This window comes from Branchiostoma lanceolatum, chromosome 3 (assembly GCF_035083965.1).
Source record: "Branchiostoma lanceolatum isolate klBraLanc5 chromosome 3, klBraLanc5.hap2, whole genome shotgun sequence".
NCBI lineage: Eukaryota > Metazoa > Chordata > Leptocardii > Amphioxiformes > Branchiostomatidae > Branchiostoma > Branchiostoma lanceolatum.
This window is the reverse complement of record NC_089724.1, coordinates 31,263,822-31,284,282: the sequence shown is the minus strand read 5'-3', so window position 1 is coordinate 31,284,282 and position 20,461 is coordinate 31,263,822. Positions and strand designations below refer to the sequence as shown.

The 20,461-nt window shown below is 41.5% G+C and overlaps 2 protein-coding genes across 6 annotated transcripts in view; one reads left to right on the top strand and one right to left on the bottom strand.

Annotated features, from left to right (window-relative positions):
• LOC136431415 (WD repeat-containing protein 91-like) overlaps positions 1-15,262 on the top strand; it is a 25,787-nt gene extending 10,525 nt beyond the window's left edge. For 4 of the 5 annotated variants that reach the window (XM_066422776.1, XM_066422775.1, XM_066422774.1 and 1 more), the window contains 8 exons: positions 469-563; positions 1,173-1,269; positions 1,760-1,854; positions 2,460-2,577; positions 6,852-6,960; positions 11,771-11,883; positions 13,840-14,037; positions 14,559-15,262. In XM_066422776.1, the coding sequence (XP_066278873.1) occupies positions 469-563; positions 1,173-1,269; positions 1,760-1,854; positions 2,460-2,577; positions 6,852-6,960; positions 11,771-11,883; positions 13,840-14,037; positions 14,559-14,714 (981 nt within the window). In that variant the 3' untranslated portion in view covers positions 14,715-15,262. Of the gene's footprint in view, positions 1-468; positions 564-1,172; positions 1,270-1,759; positions 1,855-2,459; positions 2,578-6,851; positions 6,961-10,331; positions 11,376-11,770; positions 11,884-13,839; positions 14,038-14,558 lie in introns of those variants that run through there. The other variant, XM_066422777.1, reaches the window with a different exon arrangement.
• LOC136431420 (alpha-adducin-like) overlaps positions 15,037-20,461 on the bottom strand; it is a 21,552-nt gene continuing 16,127 nt past the window's right edge. The window contains exons 5-7 of the mRNA XM_066422794.1: positions 18,304-18,402; positions 17,363-17,539; positions 15,037-16,608 (exon numbers count right to left, since the gene is read on the bottom strand). Of these exons, the coding sequence (XP_066278891.1) occupies positions 16,537-16,608; positions 17,363-17,539; positions 18,304-18,402 (348 nt within the window). The 3' untranslated portion in view covers positions 15,037-16,536. The remainder of the gene's footprint in view (positions 16,609-17,362; positions 17,540-18,303; positions 18,403-20,461) is intronic.

The window sequence follows — 20,461 nt, the reverse complement described above, 5'->3', positions numbered from 1 at the left end:
TTTTGTCAGTAGTTATGTCAGGGTAGAGATTGCAATCTTGCAGAATCATCAATTCTGCCGGTAGAGATCCAGATTGGAGTCTGTAAAAGATATTTGCTTGAAAGACAGTGATAACTTTTCAACTCCAATTTGTGCCACTTAAGGATGTGGATATCCATTGACTTAGAATATAGCATTTATAAATTGGTAAACCACCCAAACACATTTCTAGCTCAACTGGTAGAATTGGTGTTTCTGCTGGATCGCAATCTCTACCAATCTCAATATGGCTACATAGAAGAATAACTTGTGGGCTCAGCCAAACTGGTAATACCTGTAAGAGATCTACACAATGGCTCAGTTTAAGCTGTTCTGTTTAGAAGTGCATGACAAGAATCCACAGATTGACCACTAAGGACTGTTGTCAGTGCTTTAATATTGATGTGGTGAGGATTGATGCCTGACTTATGCCCCTCTCCCGACCTACAGGAGGACTACATAGAGCACCACTCCTCCATCACCCACTGTCGCTTCTCCGTGTCAGGAACCTGCATCGCTAGTGCAGACATCGATGGTGTGGTCAAGTGAGCAACTCTTCATGAACAACTGGATCTGGAAACAGAAGTCATTTGTCAATAGGACTGTCTCCAGGGACTCCCTTCCTCCAAATTTGCTTATTGGGATGGACAAAAATGTCACCCCGTCCATCCAAAAGAATTGAACTTCATGATATGAAATCAATGAAAATGTATTTTTGTAAGCTTAACCCTTGTCCTGCTGGTGTTTTTTTTTAATGCAGTTTATTTCATTAATTTGATATCCTTATCAGGTTATTAGCCTTTGACTTTTTCTGCACTGCTGTGGCATAGTTACTTCTGCATTCGGTGTATTTCACTGTGGTGTGATGCGTTTATCTGAATCATACCCCCGGCAATTAAGTTGTACAACATGGACCCACAAACAAGGAGTGGGTCAGGAGACAGCCCTGTTTGTCAATTGCAAAGAAAATTATTGTTAGTCGAGGATTAATGCTTGCAGTGTTGTAAAAAAATCATACAATAATGTTATCATAGGTACATAGCAATCAAGCTAGATGTTACTGCGTGTATATGAAATCTATGCATGCACATTTTAGAATAATTGATTATTATAGTACTAAAAGGGATTCTTACATCAAGGTTGTCTTGTTAAAGGGTGTGGAACTTCAGCCCTGCTCCTGTTACCATAGCAACCATCATGTCTAAGTCTCCTATCCAATCGCTGGAGTGGGTGACCAAGCCAAGTAGACTGGTAAGCATGACTGAGAAAGAAGTACTGATTTTAAGATGATACCATTATTGCATAGCTAGTTTTTTTATACTGGTAACCCCAACACCAACTTGGCCAGTGCAGATGAGTTTTCCAATGTCTACCAAAGAAAACTAGCTAGGATTTTTTGAGTGAAAAAGATAGAATTTCAAACATAGGATGTAGATACTCTTGTTTGATGTTACATTCCCTCAAGTAGTTATTCATTATTGTAGTCAATGAAGGTTAAACATGCAGGTAATAAGATACACAATACAAAAGTTACTGACAAGCAAGTTTTGTAAATGGTGAGACATTGCAGACAGCATCCACTATCTTTAGTCAGTGACTGATAGAGGATGCTGTCTGAAGTGTCTCACCTAAGTCACTGATGAAAGTTGGCTGATGCTGTCTGAAACTCAGTCACTGATGAAACACAGCGGATGCCATCTTAAACATCTGACCATTTACAAAACCCTGTTACCTACTGTAGCTTCTCCTGGGGAGCAGACAGAGCACAGTGAGGCTGTACGATACTGAAGCCAAGAAAAACCTGGTGGAGTCACAGACAGATCCACTGTATCCACGGTAAGGACCAACCTCGACAGTATACAGATACACAGAAGTCTATCTTTTCTTTTTCTTAAAGTGGGGAATACTTTTACATGGGGGGGCACTTTCACATGGGGTTTGAGACACTATATTGGGGGACACTTTTACATGACTGACACTTACACTTACAGAATGTTATGTAAGCGCCAGGTCTGTTTCCAGGACCAGTCAATCTATCACAGGACAGAAATTTGCTTCTTGGGACAGAAAAATTTATTTGTCTTAAGATGACAAATTCAACAATGAAAATAAAAAAAATCGGCTCCCAAACAATGAGTGCGACGGAAAAAATTTAAAGCTGGAGACAGTCCTGGTAAGCGCTGTGTTATGTGCTCCGTAATCGTATACATGTACAGTGTTTTTATGAATCCAGGAAGTCTTAGAGTAGATTAGATTTTCAAGTCTAATCAAATGGATTTCTAATAAAACATCAAACATCAGGGGACACTTTTACATGGGGGACACTTTTATATGGTTAAGTATTTACAGACATATGATCGACTGAAATGGAGTTTTCAAACTTTTTGTGCTGAGTTTGATACATGTACAATGCTATCTTCCTCCCCCTGTGCTGTTTGTAGTGTTGTGACCATGGCCTGCAGTCCCAGTGGCAGCAGTTTTGTGTGTGGGATGGCCAGACAGACGGGCAGTGTGGAGGGAAGACTGCAGATGTGGGACATGAAAACCATGAAAGTACAGGTAAGGCCACACCAATTCAATTTGTTGCTTCTCTGATTTTTTTAGAAAAAATTTGGAGCGACAGGGCCAAAAAAGAGGATAAAAAATTTGTTGCAAATAGTCTAGGGTAAAGATAAAGGTTTACATATTAACATAAAGAATAAGAGGATTATTCAGATTTCAGCTTTGTATGGCTCATTTTATGCAATGCACCCCTTTCTTTGATCTAGTACTATAATTTCAGTAACAAAATTACCTTTTGCCATGTAATATATGGATTGATATTTAGAAATAGTTTTGATAAATGAAAAATTATAGCGTATGATCAATATAACCACGCTTTTTAGGGGTCCCCCGAAAGTACGAAATGGAACAAAATGGAACGAAAAGGAACAAAATGGAACGAAATGGAACAAAATGGAACGAAATGGAACAAAATGGAACGAAATGGAAGAACGAAAACAACATATGTAACATTATGAAATGAAATACCAGTAGATAGCGAATTATAAGGAGTAGACCGGAACAGGAAGCATTTTGAATACAGAAGTGAGTGGTAAATACATGATATAACGTGTTTTATTTCTTGAATCTATGTGATAAGATTAAATACAACGTTTCTGTCGCGTTTGTGTGGCTAGATTATTTCCTGAAAATGGAGGCGCGGCGCGCAAAGAGATCCGCCGCTCTTCCTTGTGTACCAACGATCTGCAATTGAACTGCTAAAAATAGCAGGGAAAACAAGCAAACGGAGCTGAGTATCGAAGTTAGGACTAGATTATACAGTTCGTGGTAACATTGCATCTCATAATTCACCAAGAGGGCATGAGGCAAGCGTTATTTTATTATTAATACAGCGTGTTTGGAGCTGTTCTCCCCCAAATGGGGCCCCGCATACAAATAAAGCGCCATTGTTGCCAGCGCGACGGAACTGTGGGCGTGTACTACCGACAGGTTGAATCAAACTCCGACTTTCCAGTTATTTACATACGGTTTTAGTCCATAACTAGTGTATAGTAGCATATGCCTATCTCGGCAACAACGATTTTTATACAACCAATTGTTCGGCTCAAAGTCAGACCCCTGTCGGAGAATGGACCCGTCCGTTAATGACATGCAAATGAAGCTCTGCGCTGCGTCACCAATTCCACACATTTCACACTCCATTCAAACACGGACGTGAAGCCCTCTGGAGACATTTCTGCTTCCTTGTTCACGACAAAACAAAGGGAGGGTGTGAACGAGCAGGATGTATTTCACGGTTCACACAACATGCCAACACGCTAGCTGTTTAAATAATAAGATTACGCTTGCCTCATGCCTTCTTGGAGATGCAATGTTACCACCAACTTCTGTATAATCTGGTCCTAACTTCGATACTCATTTCCGTTTGCTTGTTTTCCTTGCTATTTGCAGCAGTTCAATTGCAGATCGTTGGTACACAAGGAAGAGCGGCGGATCTCCTTGCGCGCCGCGCCTCCATTTTCAGGAAATAATCTAGGCACACAAACGTGACAAAAACGTTGCATTTAATCTTATCACATAGATTCAAGAAATAAAACACGTTATATCATGTATTTACCACTCACTTCTGTATTTAAAATGCTTTCTGTTCCGATTTACTCCTTATAATTGGCTATCTACTGGTATTTCATTTCATAATGTTACATATGTTGTTTTTGTTCTTCTATTTCGTTCCATTTCGTTCCATTTCGTTCCATTTCGTTCCATTTCGTTCCATTTCGTTCCATTTCGCACTTTCGGGGGACCGCTTTTTAGGTATGTGCAGGCCTTTATATTCTATTTTGGTGGCTATTGAGTTTAACAACTGAACAAATAGTAAAATTGGGAGTTAAGACAGTAAAAACAGGACAGGCTATTCCGAGAAGCAACAAATTAAATTGGCCTGGCCTAAGGCCACAGCAACAAAAAGTCACGGAAGACATTCCCTGCAGACTCCAAAGCGTGAAAACGAAAGGAGTAAAAGATGGGGGAAAACAAGATGCCTAGATTTTCAGAATAGAGACCATAGTTGTAACAAGAACTCAAGTGACAAAACATGGTATTACAGCCAACAAGTCTTATATTCCTGTATTCAAGAAGTGCAGAAAGTTACACATGTGTGGTAGCATACTATCGCTACCACTACAATCACTTGTGTCACTTCTGCAAGTACTGTACTAGCACAGCCCAGTCAAGGCTACCACACAACATATCTTCCCATTTATACTTTTCTTTACCATATAGACTATCACCGGGGGAAGACGTTTCTTTTTATTTTAATCAGGCAGAAATCAATGTGTGTGCAGATGTCATCAATGAAATGTTGTCCTTGCTGTGGCCTAAGGTGTATATACATCTATGACCATTGCCTTTGTGAAGTTTGATGATAGGACTTTGTAAGGTAAGGTAAGGATTGCCTTTAGTCTAGAATGTTGCAGTTGGCTGTAAGGCCACCCCAGTTAACCTGGAAATCAGAACTTGACGAAAGAAATACAGTCAATATTCTGGGATAAAAAACTTTTCAGACAATCCATTTTAACTTTGGATGCATGAATCAATGATAAAAAGCCAACGATAGGTGAAAGAAAGATTTCTTTTTTGCTGTTGGTTCCAAAATATGAGCATTTTGGAATCGCTCTTCATGTACAGTCAAACCTGCCTAGGCGACCACCTTTTCAACGCGACCACCTGGCCATGGCGACCGCTTTTTCTCGGTCCCGAAAATTTTCCCCATAGGAACAAGCATTAAGCTGCCTGCCCAAGGCGACCACCCGTCCAACGCGACCGCGACCGCCACGAATTGGGACCGCACAGAGCACAATCCCTGCCCATGGCGGCCGCCTAATTTTCAAGCGTGTGGTGACTTCGGATCATTTTGCTGTCGGATTTCACGGAAATGTTTTCAAGTCTTTGAAGGACAAAAATAAGGACACAAATATATGGAATAGCAATGTTATAGCATCGATTCCTCCATGAAGCGTTTTAATAAAACGTTCCCCCTATAAACATTGTAAAGACAAATGTTTGTGATGTTGTTGTACCTATCGCCGTAATCTTATAGTTTACCGCAAACTTAGTTCGGTTTAAACTCAATTTTCAAAACGAGTACGTAGTGCATGGCGTCAAAAAGTTAGATTTCACAGAAATTACTATCTATTTCTTGTATTTTCAACAAAAATGTGTCTGTGTCTTACTAAATTCCGCCGAAAAATGACTTCGCGGCGGGCAAAACATCGGGCGAGAAATGTTGTCCCGACGCCATCTTGGATTTGGCGTGGCCCGGATTTGGCGTACCGCTGACCTTTCTAAAACACGATGCTTTTGTGTATGAACATTTACGAATACTCTAGTTATTGATGAAAATTAATATTCTAATTTTCCTTTTATTTCCATGAATCTCACAAACCTTTATTGGACGCTGTGCGCTCTGCTGCACTGACTGATACCTTTCGATGCCGGTCGCACAGAGCTTGGCGGCGAGGCGCGACGAAATCACACCGTTCTGTTTTCATCTTTTGATAGGATCCTTAAGTTGTCAGATCGTAAACTTTTTGCCCCTTTTATCCAGCGGTCGGCGCCGCAAAAAGGCTGGGGTCAGCAGGTGTTTTCTAGGGATTTGTCTTAGGCCGTAAAACTTCGATGATGTGTGTGTGTGTGTGTACGGCGCTGCGAGATCATCGAGGCAACCATTGTTTTGTAGTCAAAATTATGACAAAAATTTGTCATGATGTAATGAGAATTGAACCTAGTGGGGGTCATGCTGTCTAAATTCACATACTTTTCCATCCATTTACGTACTGTATTTGAAAACCTCGACCTGGAAACGTGAGTGGAATCCTCTTCATGGCGACCACCTGTCCATCGCGACCGTTTTTGCTCGGTCCGCCGGGTGGTCGCCTTGGGCAGGTTTGACTGTATATTCAGAAAGGGCATGTACATTGTGATGATTTTTTTCAAATGAAGCTGCAAGTCTGAGGACCCAGAAATTAAATTTGTATGGTATAAGGAATAAAATCTTGTACCTGGTAGATGCAATTAACAAATTACTGCAAAATAGTATTCAAAATAACACATCTACATTAATTTTGCTTAGTTGTAGTTTCAATTAGTTGTACATGTGGTTTTCAAACCTTCAAATTCAGTTCCATCTGAGGCTCCAAGGTATTATTTACATTCTCCTTCCTTAAAATGAAGATTTGCTGTCTGGATTCTCTGATGTTCAGATCTAGCATCCGTGAGACCTTCACGACCAGATGATGATGATGATCAGGGAATGTCTGTCCATTTTTCAGAGAGAGCTGCCCCTTGACCCGCCGTCTGTGTGTGCCAATTGTACAGCTTTCACTTTCAATGGACACCTGCTGGTCAGTGGAGCGTCCGACGGAGTCATCAGGCTCTACGGTAAATAAGGTCTCATTCAGGAGTTTTTTTCTTAATTTTGGCTAATGTTTAAATAGGTGTCTTACATGGGCATGTTCCTAATGAACCTGTTCAGTAAATGTGTTGATATCCAGGGCTCCAGACTAACTTTTAGGCCTAGGAGCACTGTGCTCCTAACTCAAAAAAGTTAGGAGCACCAGCAAAAATCTAGGAGCACCACTACAAAAAGTTGGAAGAACAAGCAAAAGTCTTGGCTATACCAAGTAATACTCCTATTAATCAATGTTAACAACCGGGAATAAAGTATTTGAATAGATCATAAAAGATAAAAGCCTACATTGATGGTGCAGAGCAATTGGCAATTCAATTCATTCAATACCTTCCTACATACTGATACTATAGTACGATGGATTTTTAGAAAAATTCGGCATAGGTTCCCCGGCTGGCCCCTATCCGGGGGCCACGGTGCCTCAAGTTCAACAAGTTGAAAAATACACAATGGTATTTTTTACTTGGAACAAGGCAGGTAATGATTCACATAACCTTGAATGATAAATAAATAGATGACTCTAGAAGTTATCTATGGGGTTCATGACCAAAACAAATAAAGTCATATTCCATAATTTGAAACTTCACTGCTGGCATCAAGTTTAACATTTTTACAGGCATTTCTTTTCTTTTTACCCTCACCCTCTGTCTACAAATAATCCAAAATACTTTGATATCCTTAAAATTCTTGCTCAATAGTATCAAAAATGATCTGTTTGTGCTGACCCAGTCAAATATCTTCTGTTCCTTCGAAACGCGTAGTTCAAATTTCGCGCGTCAGGACCGCGCGGCGCCGCCATCCAATGACAGGCCGACCGCATGGGGAAAGCTTTGTGATTCGCCGCTGTGCAGTATAGACAGCAGCAGAATGAAAGTACATGTAGCACCATAACAACGGGCAGGTAATGAGCTTTGAAATGATACCGGTGACAAAAGGAAAATTTGATCTTTTTTTGAATAAAACTCCACTTGAATTGATTCATCAATTTTGGATCGTAAAAATCATTGCTTGAACAGGTATAAATATGACCGCAGGAAACAAGCCTTTCATTCTGCTGCGGTCTATTTTTCATAAACATCATGGCAGCCATTGAAAACAGCGAGCGTCCGGCTAGCGCTCACTTTCATCGACAAAGTTTTGGCGTTCGAAACATTTTTACAAATCAAACAAATACACCACAAAGGAGAGAAACTTATATCCTTTATTTCTATGGGTAACTTTGCCACTAGGAACGGCTAGTTTTTGTACCGCGGGTGTGGGAACATGATAGAAAATTCACCGACGATATTCGCGATAGCATTGGAATACCTATATTTTCGGCTTACCGCTTAGTTCTGCGGGCATTATCCTGGCGCAGGTCTTAATTTTTGATTGTCGCACCGTGCGACCGTGATTTTAAATCTAGTCGCATTCTCAAAAAACTGGTCGCATACATGTTGTGTGCGAGTCGCACTCACGAGCGCTGATATCATTCATGCTATTTTGACCACATTTACCCTACATTTATGTAAAAAGAATCAAATCCCTTTTTATAGCAATTACAAACTGCACTTAGCCACACCCCGCAAGAGCCATTTGCACAACACTAGCATACAACCCAGGACTTCACACCTTTGACCTAGGGCGTGGCTGCCGAAAATTACCTGATAACTTCTTCAGTTACAAACAAGCTTCCACCACTTTGATGTTTTAGAGAAGTTAAGTTGGGCTGGCTAAAAGGGAGTTTCTCACCACCATAAATACACGTTCATCGAGCTGTTTACTTTTTCAGATTGGACTCTTTTAGAGAATTCATGCTGTCATTCCAGGGCATTTTTTGTTGGCACATCCTACTTGTCCTAAAAACATCATTATAGAAAGATTGGCAATGTAAGACAGCGTTCGAAATACCCGTCTGCAATCTGCAAATTGCATATAGATTTTCAAGATTGCAGAAGAAAAATTAAGCAATCTGCAATTTTGCAGAAGAAAAAAAATCAGGCTCCGGATTCAATGGCTCTCAATTCAGTTATATAGACTTACTAGTACTAAGCAAACTAGCGGCGCTGTAAATAAACTGAAGCCCACAGCACCGCGCGAGATGGCGGCGTTTCGGTGCGTTCCAACTGCTTGGTGCTACTTGAGGTCATTTTTTTTCGGGGGGTTTCGACACTTTCCGTGATAACTTCGGGGGCGAATCGTGTGAGAAAATGTCAAATTCGTGCGTTTCCGTCAACTCTCGCTAATCTCCGCGGTCACGATATCGGGTTTTCCAGCGTAAACATGTATGTCGCAAGCTGCGATTTCTTCAGAGCCGGAACTCGGGGCATGGGCGCGATGACAGAAGGAACGAAACTGTGGCCACTACATTAGCCCGTGGTCCTTGAAGCCCAGATGGCAGCGATGAAGTTGAGAACTACTCGGATAGACATTGAGCACCGCCTTGTGTGGAAAAGGCGGAACATTTTCTCCTGTGCCGACACAGTGGGGAGGGGGGCACCCACGTGAAAAACTAACATCGCAGGGCCGTCGATCTGGAGTCTCCCCGAATGTCCTAAGTCAGAGTCCGATGTTTGAAACCGATAGCAATGTTTCAGATTTATACAAAAAACTACACAGGGGCCAAGGTTTGCGTACAGGCGTTTTATTTTGAATTTTACATTTTTTTCTGCGTTTTCGTCATGTTTTCTGTGGGCCGTGGCTGTGTCACAGGTCGTGCGATCTTATTTATCAATCATAATACGCATCAGAACACGTATTTCTCGCAAGGATATAATTCCCTTGTCCTCCTTATCAGGCAGGCTGTTGAATTTGTTTTTAATTGATACACATACCGAAATGATCTATGAATATTTGATTTGATTGATATTGAATAAATATACTTTTGCTGTTGCAATTTTCGCTATTAATTTGAATATTTTTCACACACATGCATGTTATTCCTCTTAAAAACTTTGCTAGTGATAATCAAAGATAGAGGGAGAGAATAAAGAATTACAGCAATGTTGCAAAGCTATAGATATAATGTAAGTAAGTAGGCATTATTAAGTTGAGAAGGTTGTAGTATGGAGGCATGTGTATTTGCAGAAATATTTTGAAATTGCAGAAAAAAATTTTGACATTCTGCAATATTGCAGAAGACTGAAAAAAAGTATTTCTACCACTGTAAGACTTCAAGGGGAGATGTACTTTAAACCCCATTCATACCGGGATTTGATCTTGGATTAATCCCCCGTCAGAGCTGGATTTGGGATTGTTCATGCAAGGATTCATGGATCGGGATCAATCCTTTGACTGGGTGAATCCCAATTTACTAATCCCAGTATATGAGTAAGATCTGACAGTTATTATGTGTTGTTGACAGATATGCAGCGTTTGGACTGTCTGATGAGTTGGCAGGCTCACAGTGGGGAGGTGTATTGTACTGTACTGTACTGTACTGTTTTATACTGTACCCTAAGACTTAAGATGTGTTGTTGACAGATATGCAATGTTATGACTAGGGGTGGGTACCGGTACAAAACTGGTATTTCTTGCTGAACCGGTCCGAAAAAAAGTCCGGAAAAATCAGTGGACTGGTTGTTGTACCGATTTAAATATCTGATTCAACACTAATAGCACTTGGTAGCACTAAATAGAAAATTGCGTAACAACATCTCCTGCCGCAAAATAAACGACCTGTACCAAGCAATCACACAAATGTTATACACCTGAGAAAGAAAGTTTTACAAAACACTAAAATATTGGGTTTCAGAGTATTTGTTAAGTAGAAATAAAACAATCCAAACCCCGCCGCCGTCTGACTATGTCGTTATCATGCGGGTGCATGGTCGTGGTGGTGATGGGACAAGGGATCATATTAATCACACAAATATAGATTATGCTCTAACCTGTGATGAGTACCTTCTATGAGAAGGAAACTTAGTAAAACGATGTCGAAGACGTTAATTCAGATTATACCATATTTTTCTTATGAAGGTGCTGTCATTTGTTTTTGTTGTTACAATTTTGTTTGTTGCTATTTGGGGCCAGGTTGCATTCACTGCCTGTTTAGTGATTGTTTGTACAAAACTAGAATTATGTTGTCCATTTTGGTCTATCACCATTTTCATTTAGCATATTAACTGTGTTTTGCATTGAAAATAACTAATATCATTCCGATAGACAATCTGAACATTATTTGTAGCACTTATAGAGTCCTGTACTTGTGCCTGGTCTCCCAAATATGATATTATCCTACCGCATTACAATAGTCAGGTTCAGGTCCTGGTTCAGAACCTGGACCGTACCTGAATTTTGTGTACCGGTACCCAAATACCCTAGTTATTTCAGATGGTTTTTATTGGTCAGAAATTATCCGCAATGGCAGCCTTTCTAGTGGTTTGACTGAATTGATACAAGGTTTACAGGTTTCACATAATACACAACATATACATATACATATCTTATCCACACTTGCATTATGTGGAATTGTCGCAAGGGTCTGAGGGTCTGGGCGGCTGCCATTCGGCGCCACCAGGTGACCTCAATACAACCTTCCCCAACCGAAGTCAGGTACCCATTTACACCTGGGTGGAGTGAGGAAAGTCGGGTAAAGTGCCTTTCCCAAGGGCACAAGATCGGTGACATGACAGGATTCGAACTCGGGACCTCTAGGTTCTGAGCCGAACGCTCTGCTGTTGCGCCACACGACCCCACTGTCTGACTGTCTGATGAGTTGGCAGGCCCACAGTGGGGAGGTGTATTGTACTGTACTGTACTGTTCTATACTGTACTGTAAGAGTTATTATGTGTTGTTGACAGATATGCAGCGTTATGACTGTCTGATGAGTTGGCAGGCTCACAGTGGGGAGGTGTACTCTGTGCAGTTCAGCTGTGACGAGACCTCAATCTTCAGCATGGGTGCTGATGGGAAGGTACGTCATCTCTTTTCAACAGAGAATTGTGGAAAGGTAAACTGTAAATACCTTTAAGTTTCACTCTTAACCACTGCTGAGTTACTGCAAACTAGTTCCCTACCCATGACTCACCCCAGATCCGTTGACAAATCTTTGCTAACTCATTCCCAACCAATGTGACTACTAGTACCAGAACGCCGTTAATGGATGTTTAAAAAGAGAAAAAGAAAACAGTCTATGTACCGAGTCTGGATCCCATGAACTTGTGATCACTACGCAGCAAACTTATCCACAGAGCTACGGGGACTTCTGCACACTTGAGGGGAATTTTAAGATACATAATCTTTACACCTAACTACATGGTATTATTTTTGTCTATTTTTGGTCGTTTTCTCAACAAAATCAGTTTCTTCTTGTGGCATAGATGAAATATGGCCAGCAATGCAGATGTAGCAATGCAGGCATGGACACAACGAATTTGGGTATGGTTTGGGCAAGTTGCCTTGTTGACCAAATTTGGGCATGGTGATCCATTGTTGCCTTTATTGTTGGCTTCATGGTTGCCTTGATCAAGCGCCAAGACTAAAAAATAATGTGCACACTGAGCTTTGTGCGCATGTCCATATACTGGTCCCTCCCCTTGAGCTCTGTTCCAACAACCACTACTCAGGCCACACCGATTCTATTTGTTGCTTCTCGGATTTTTTCAGAAAAAATTGGAGCGACAGGGCAAAAAAGGAGTTTTGCAAATAGTCTGGGGTGAAGATAAGGGTTTACATAACATGAAGAATAAGAGTCCCAGGATTATTCAAGTTTCAGCTTTGTATGGCTAATCCTATGCAATAAACCCCTTTCTTTGATCTAGTACTATAACTTCAGTAACAAAATTACCTTTTGCTATGTAATATATGGATTGATATTGAGAAACAGTTTTAATAAATGAAAAATTATAACTGATGATAAAAGTGAGCACACTTTTTATGTATGTGCTGGCCTTATAATCTATTTTGGTGGCTATTGAGTTTTACAATGAACAAACAGTAAAATTGCGGTCCCCAGAAAGTGCGAAATGGAACGAAATGGAACAAACTAAAACAATATACAGTCAAACCTGGCCATAGTGGTCACTTTTGTCGGTCCCTTGGATTTTCCCCATTGACATAAGCATTAAGAATTAGTCTATAGCGGTCACCTGTCCAATGTGGTCGTGGTCAGGCGATTTCTAGTCCGGCCGCAACGCCAACACTGCCGATTACGGTCATGGCGCTGCGCGTGGTCGGGGTACCTTTGTTTACAACAGCGGCCGTAACTCGGAGCCCACGCCTGGTTCACAATCTTTTTATTTCCGCGCTGCGCCACCAAAATGTAAATAATTTCGTAGTTTTACGCAAAGTATTTCCAGAATGGAGTCTTTGATTTTTACATGGCTGTTTACACTCCTCCGTTCCGCGGTACATCGCCATTTCTGAGCAGTAGGACTTGGAAATAAGCATTACGGATCCATTTTTCCAATGAGTATCACCATACTAGAGATAATGGCAGAAGCCGAACCCAAACTGTAAACAAAGGGAACTTGCCACGATGTTTTGATGTTTTGATTGAAAACCGGCCGAAAACTAACAATTAGTGGCAACAAAGGAACAAACCACATATATTTCGTTTCATATGTAACATTATGAAATGAAATACCAGTAGATAGCGAAATATAAGGAACGTTGTAACATTCACAGTAGACCGGAACAGGAAGCATTTTGAATACACAAGTATTATGTTTTAGTTTGTTCCATTTCGTTCCATTTCGCACTTTCTGGCCCATTTAAGAAAAAAAAAGGGAAATAACAGGAGAGGCAATTCGGGGAAGCAGCAAAAACATTGGTGTGGCCTAACCAGTTCAAAACATGACTGCGAAGATAATAATCAAATCAGTATATCAGAATATTCCATCATCTGGACCTTGTGTTTCCCTTTCCACAGTTCCTGGAGTGGAGTGTGCACAGAGTGGGAAGTAAACTGGCAGATTTGCCAGTACATGACGGTGCCACTGGGCCATTTGTTGTGTCAGGGTACGGTGGCTACAAACAGGTGCAGGCCCCCGGGGGGAAACTCTTCGCCTTTGATGCAGAAGGAAACTATGTTCTAACTTGCACAGGGAATGGTGGGATCATTTATAAGGTATGGGCATATTTCAGTATGTATATAAAGATACAGATACAATGAATTCTCATACATTTCACTCTTTCCTGATCTTCACAACTTTTAAAAGAATGCACAACAAATTGATATCAACTGTTAACAATGTTAAGATTTTACATGCTATTACCATACACAAAGTAATACACCAACAAACTTTCGATCCGTCTTCTGATCCTTCTCAAGTTGGAATGACCCTTAGACTATGTCACGAACTGAACGGAAGTGTGACATCAGCAACGGGTCAAAGGTTCCTGTCAGATGCCCGAAAACTTTTGACAAATATTTGAACTTGTTAATAAGCACTTTATTTTGGGTACAGAAAGAGTTATGAAATCTTTATAATATCAATTCCTTGACAAAGACTGGAGTTGGACAGTTTCCATTGTTGTGTTGGAAATTTAAGTTTTTGCTTCAGAATGTCAATCACCATCACATGTGAACATCACATTGTATTATGAACTTTCAGTCGGAATGTTAACATTGTTCCCATGTTCCTCCAGCTGCACGGTGACTCCACCCTCAACAAGACCTTATCTCTGGGAGGTCATAGGTCACCTGTGGTCAGTGTGGACTGGTGTACAGCAATGAACTGTGGGACGTGTGTAACCGGCTCCATGGATGGGAAAATTAAAGTCTCCACTCTCCTTATGCAGTGAGAGGTGCTTCACAGCACTTCACAAATGTGCAAGTTTAGTCTCGGTGCTTGATAAAAAAAAAAGAGGCAGCACAGTTTGCGTCATTAAAATTGCTGTGTAGCTTAGTCTCTCCAAACTACATGTTAAGTTAGTAGGTAACTCAAGTGGCTAAATAGTATCGGTAGGAATTTACTAGTTATTCTAGAATTCTTGAAGATAAACAGTAAGGAGAACCGCAACCTTATTGTACACCAATGTGTAAAAAACTTAAAAGAAGCAGGGTATGTGGAATGTGCTGACAGCAGAATTATGTGAAGTATGTTGATATATAGATACCAGATGGTCCTTTTAGTAGGAGTTTTATTCTGCTAAAGCTTAACAAAAGGTGAAAATACCAAACAATTCCTCATTAAGTTTTAACTAAACAGATATGTAATACTAGCACCAAGACAGTAGTGGTAGATTGCACCATATCAAAGTCATAAAAGAATGATATAAAATTTGTTACAAGCAAATTTGTAGGTAAAACTGTGAAACAGTACAGATTAAACCAATAATACAACATGTAATATTAATTGTCCTGTTTGCTTTGCACTGGATTTTGAAAGGGACATCTATTATAAGACACATCTTTGACAAAGGATACTCATACATACTCCTAAAGAACATTTGAAAAACAGCCTCCCCCATTTGATGCTGTGACCACCAAGTGACATGTGATGATGCAGTAACAAACTTAGGGCCGGTTTACACAAGGTACTTATGATGAATGGCCTACGATGATGGACGTGCGGCACGTGTCGTAGGACAGATTTTTCATCCCTGTAAACAGGCATAGCGAAGCGTTGTGGCATTTTTCTTGAGGCACCTCCAGGGTGGACGTACGACACACAGCGGGGAGTCTGCGACACAGCCCAGCCTTTATGTGAACGGACTGGTGTCGCAGGCGGCCCATTCCCGACTTTCCCGCGCTTGTCTCAACCATGCCATGCTCGTCTGTTTGTACCTGTTCAGAGTATCATTCCACATCCTTCTCCTTGATGTTTCTTTGTCTTTTTGTTTCTGATTGTTTGCTCCTCGTAAGCTCTCGCTCCCAAACATTTTGATAGACCTGGCCTTGAGCTTCAAAGATAGCTGCCCACTATGACTGATACCAGTCCCTACAATGTCCAAACCGTATTCTGCGCCATGCCCGGTGCTGCAAGTATGCACAAGAGAAGAATAAGAAAATCATCATTTATTGCATGAAAAACAACAACAGCCCTCCTTATCCCGCCATTTTTTAAATGCGCGCTGTCCAAGGGGACAGCGGATCACCCGGGGTTCATGCACTGTGGCACACGGTGGGATTCACAGTCATTGTGTGTGTACCGAGAATTGTCCTAGGCCACTGTCCTACGACAATCGTCATACGTCGTGCAAAGTGCCTTGTGTAAACTGGCTCATAGACCTGGGCCGTCACTAGTGACCATTGAATAAAAAATAATTTAAAAAACAGAAAATGGGAATCTTGAACCAATGAACTTTCTGAAGAGTTACTCTTTCACTTGTTGTGACAGATGTTATGTATAGTTTAAACAGGTTCATTGTACTGTACTGTAGCCTGAATGTCATCCTTGTTAGCTCAATTGGTGAAAGTAGAGCCTGAAACTAACTAGGGTGACACTCAGGCTAGATTCCCTTTAAGTTAGCTCTTATCAACAAGTTTAGTGTCTCGTCTTAACTACAACCCTTTCCAGAAGTGCACAAATCAGGTGAGCGAAAAGAGCCAGGATTCCAATCCTTTGGGACTAGAGGCAGGGTTGCGCACCACCGGACTGTGCAAGCTACCATAGATTTGATATCACTTGGATTCCTGCCCACTGGTTGTGGCATAGACATCAGGTAGCTGGTAGGGGTAGCCTGTCTGGTGACCCTGTTGAAATGAAAAACAATATCAAATGTAATAAACAATGTTGTCAATGGTGCTGGTAGGCTACAATGTACAAAGAAAATAATGACTTAAAAAGTAGTGGTGATGACTTGATTACCTGCAACCTAAGTCATGTGATTATGTGCTGGTGTAATGTTTATCCTGTAAAAAATCCTGTAATACCTTTGAGTGAACCTGATTCAATAGTTAAAATCTGACTGGTGGAAACAACAGAAAATTCGGAGACTTTGTAGAACAGTCATGAGGTTAGTATCCAAATGGGATCCCAACTTCCAACCATTCCAGGCCATAGCTACATATTGTAACTACTCTGAATATTTCTGAGAATTCATCCCCAGAGAGATATCTTACACAGCTGGCTAAACTGGAAACTATGCTCCGGTCAGGAACAGTTTTCTTAAAACTCAATTGTTGGTAACTCTCTGTCTTACATCTCAAAGTAAAATTCAACAAACAGCCCATGCTGGCTTTTCTGAACATATTGTGCCGAGTCGTGTCCTAATGCTTGTTTATGCCTGTAAACAGCACAGTAACACATATGCATTCTTGTGAGCTGACTCAAAACTTCTTTATTCTTCTGGTTTCATGAGGTATCACGGAGTTGCTTAGAAGTGATACAAGTTCCTTAGGTCACAATCAATGTGCCTGTTGATAAATACAGCTACTTAGGTGACAGTTGAATTATGCCTGAGAAAAGTATGGGGTTGCTATTATTATTCATATAAAACCTCCTTACCTGTCGGTCCAGTTTTCTCATCATTGCCTCAAACTCCAGCTGCCCCGGCGCCCACTTCAGCTGTGTGCGTGTCTGATGAGCCACTGCCTCAGACCCGGCTACAGCAGCTGTTCTCTCCCACAGATCCTTCCCTTCCAGTAAAAGTAGGTTGTCCATGCCAGCACCCATAGCTTGCACCTTGAAATTTCAAAAAGAAAAGGCGGGACCTTGAAATAAAAATATTTTGAAGAAAAGCCTGCATACAGAACTTTATGAATTATCCTATTTGCTAACCAACTAAGCAAAATTTAATGACCAATCAGCAAACAAACAAACAGCTACAGTTTGAAAGAAAGCTGCAGGGGGGCAAAACTAACAGACTTCTTCCATGGACCAAAGCTTGTGTAAAATCTTTGACCATTTAATTCCATTTTTAACCTGGCAGCTTAAGGGTTAAGTATCAATCTACAATCAAGTACATTTTAGCTCCAATTTGAAAGAAAGCTGCTGAGGTGTCCCAAATTCATTCACTATTATCATACCAAGGTCCAAACCCTGGCCGGGTCATACCAAAGACTTTAAAAATGGTACATACTGCTTTCTCTGCTTAGCACTCAGCATTTGGGAAAGAGTATGGCGGTAAAACACACACCACTACCAGTGGACCAGCCCCCTGCTGCAGTGACTTGCACAAATGTGTGTGGCCCAAGGGCTATAGAAATGGAGATGGGCGCCACCCCTATGCGTCTTTTCAAGACGCCCGGTTCACTTTAACTTTAAATGCCAATCATGAAAATCTGATTCATATCTTCTTGAGAGCGTTGTGCTCACAAATATGCACATCAACAACTAGCACTCAATTTGTAATCTACTTGGTACACCTTATTTCCTAAAAGGTTATAAATCCTACTTATTTGTAAGACCATAGAAGTCATAGGGCTAAATTGTTACTATACTGGTACCTGGATTTCACAGGCATGAATGGTACCATAGGCATACAACCATGCCTCTTCTATAGTCTCCCCACAAGCCACCATTCCATGGTTCTGTAACATCATCACCTGAAAGAACAAGAACACAAACGGGTTAGATTATGAGCTTCAGGAAAAGTGCCAGATCCTTATCTGGTCATATTTGTTCAATCGTTGTACAATCACAACTGAATTCTTCAGATAGTTGTGCAAGGGTCGTACAAAATTCAGATGTATTGTTACAGAAAAGGCTATGTAACAGTGGGGTTCAAGCGCTACAAACTGACCAGTCTTACTGGTTTGGACCTTTTAGCCTAACTGTTAGTGCATGAGGTTTGTGTGCTGGCGGGCCCAGGTTCGATTCCCGGTAGCCAGTGTGTTTCAGTGATTCTCACCAGCCCTGTGAGTACTGGCAAAATGTGCTGCAAGGGGAAATAGAACTCAGATATTCGAGGACGAATCTAAACAAGTGCTTTGAAAAAGCTTACGTTTGTGGTTCATATTGTTTGTGTAGGAAAATATCATCTTATTGTATGGTACTCAAACTGTCACTAAGACATACCACCACCACCACCTACGTACCATGGCGTACATTTAAACTTGCATCAAAACTGTCACTAAGAGATGTGCAAGTACACTAAGTGTACCCCTGTGTACAATAGTGTTCAATGAAACTGGTGCCAAAACTCTCCCTTCCCCATGTCGTGCACAAAGCACGCCAAATTTCCTCATTTTTGACAACACGAAACTCTTTGGTATTCTATCAAGTACATTATTTTACATCCGTCGAGTCGTTGAAACCTCTGTGCCTTTAGGAAACGAATTAGACAACAGAAGAATGTTTGTATAAAACAAAGCAAACCCACAGTAAGTAAATGCGGTTACCAGGAGGCTAAGCCAAGAGACTTTGTCTCATATACAGCAGAAACCAGTTCATGTTGATTGCAAAATGCTATGTTGGAAAAACCTGCCAACTGCCAATGATTGTGAAATGATCCTAACTGTTTCACACCATTATAATTGTTTATTGAACCATGCAAAGCCCATGATAAACAAGAGTGGCAATGAAAAAGTATTGCCATGGCGACGGTGTAAAGGTTAGTTTTAATGGATGTTTGTTGATGACAAATAGTTATATTCTGGTTTACACGAGTCTATCTCATATCCGACGTTCATCATAAGTCCTGCAATTGCGTTCGCCCGAGCTTCTCGGTCGATTTCCGTTTGGTGGAAATGTTTGGATCGGGGTTAAACGACTGATCTGTTGACTTTTTGGCTCCTGCGCTAGTATTTGGATTGGTCTATAACAAAATTCCTGTTTATGTTATTATTTTCAGCGTGCCCGTCCACTTCACTCGTGCCCTACAGATTTGCCACAACTCAGAAAGTAAAGTTGGTCCAAATATGAGCTTGTTACCAGGTCAGTTGATTCTGACTTCGTCCGTGTCCAAGAGATGGTACCGTCTTATGTGGGATTTATGAATATTAGTGTTAGACGGACGTCGCCCGAGCCCCGTTCAATTTGTGACGGGGCAGGTTTTCAGCAAAAAATATGGTCGACGCTCGGGCGAATTTGAAATTTGGCGAGCGTCGGGCGATCTACAAATTCGACCGACGCTCGCATGAATTGTGATGCCGGCTTTAAGCCCCCGTCACAAATCAACAATTTAGCTCGGCCGACTTGTCGGCGAGCTCAAAATGGCGATTTTTGGGCGAAGTACGACCGACGTCCTGTCGATTCTACGGGCTTCGGGCGAATTTTCGGAGCTCGGCCGACGTTCGCGTGTCACTGGAAGCTGCGCTTAAATTCAGCGAGGCCTCGGCGACGATTTTTGAACTCGCACAGCTCGTCAACAGTTTGCCCGTAGCTCGCCCGAGCAACGCCCAGCGCTCGGCCAATATTCGGGCGGGCATCCGAGGATTTTAGACCCGATTTTTGGTCGGTCGGAGGTCGCCCGAACTCTTCGGCCTCGTGCGAGCCTCGCACGGGCCTTGTACAATAATCGGACGACCGTCGTCAGTGTTCCGGCCGACTCATGAAAAGCAAGGCGTGATTCGGGCGAGCGTTGTGCAGGTGTCGATGGGAGCTTGGACAGGCCTCGGCCGAGCTTCGGTCCATTTCTATCTGGTGAAAATGTTTGGATCGGGC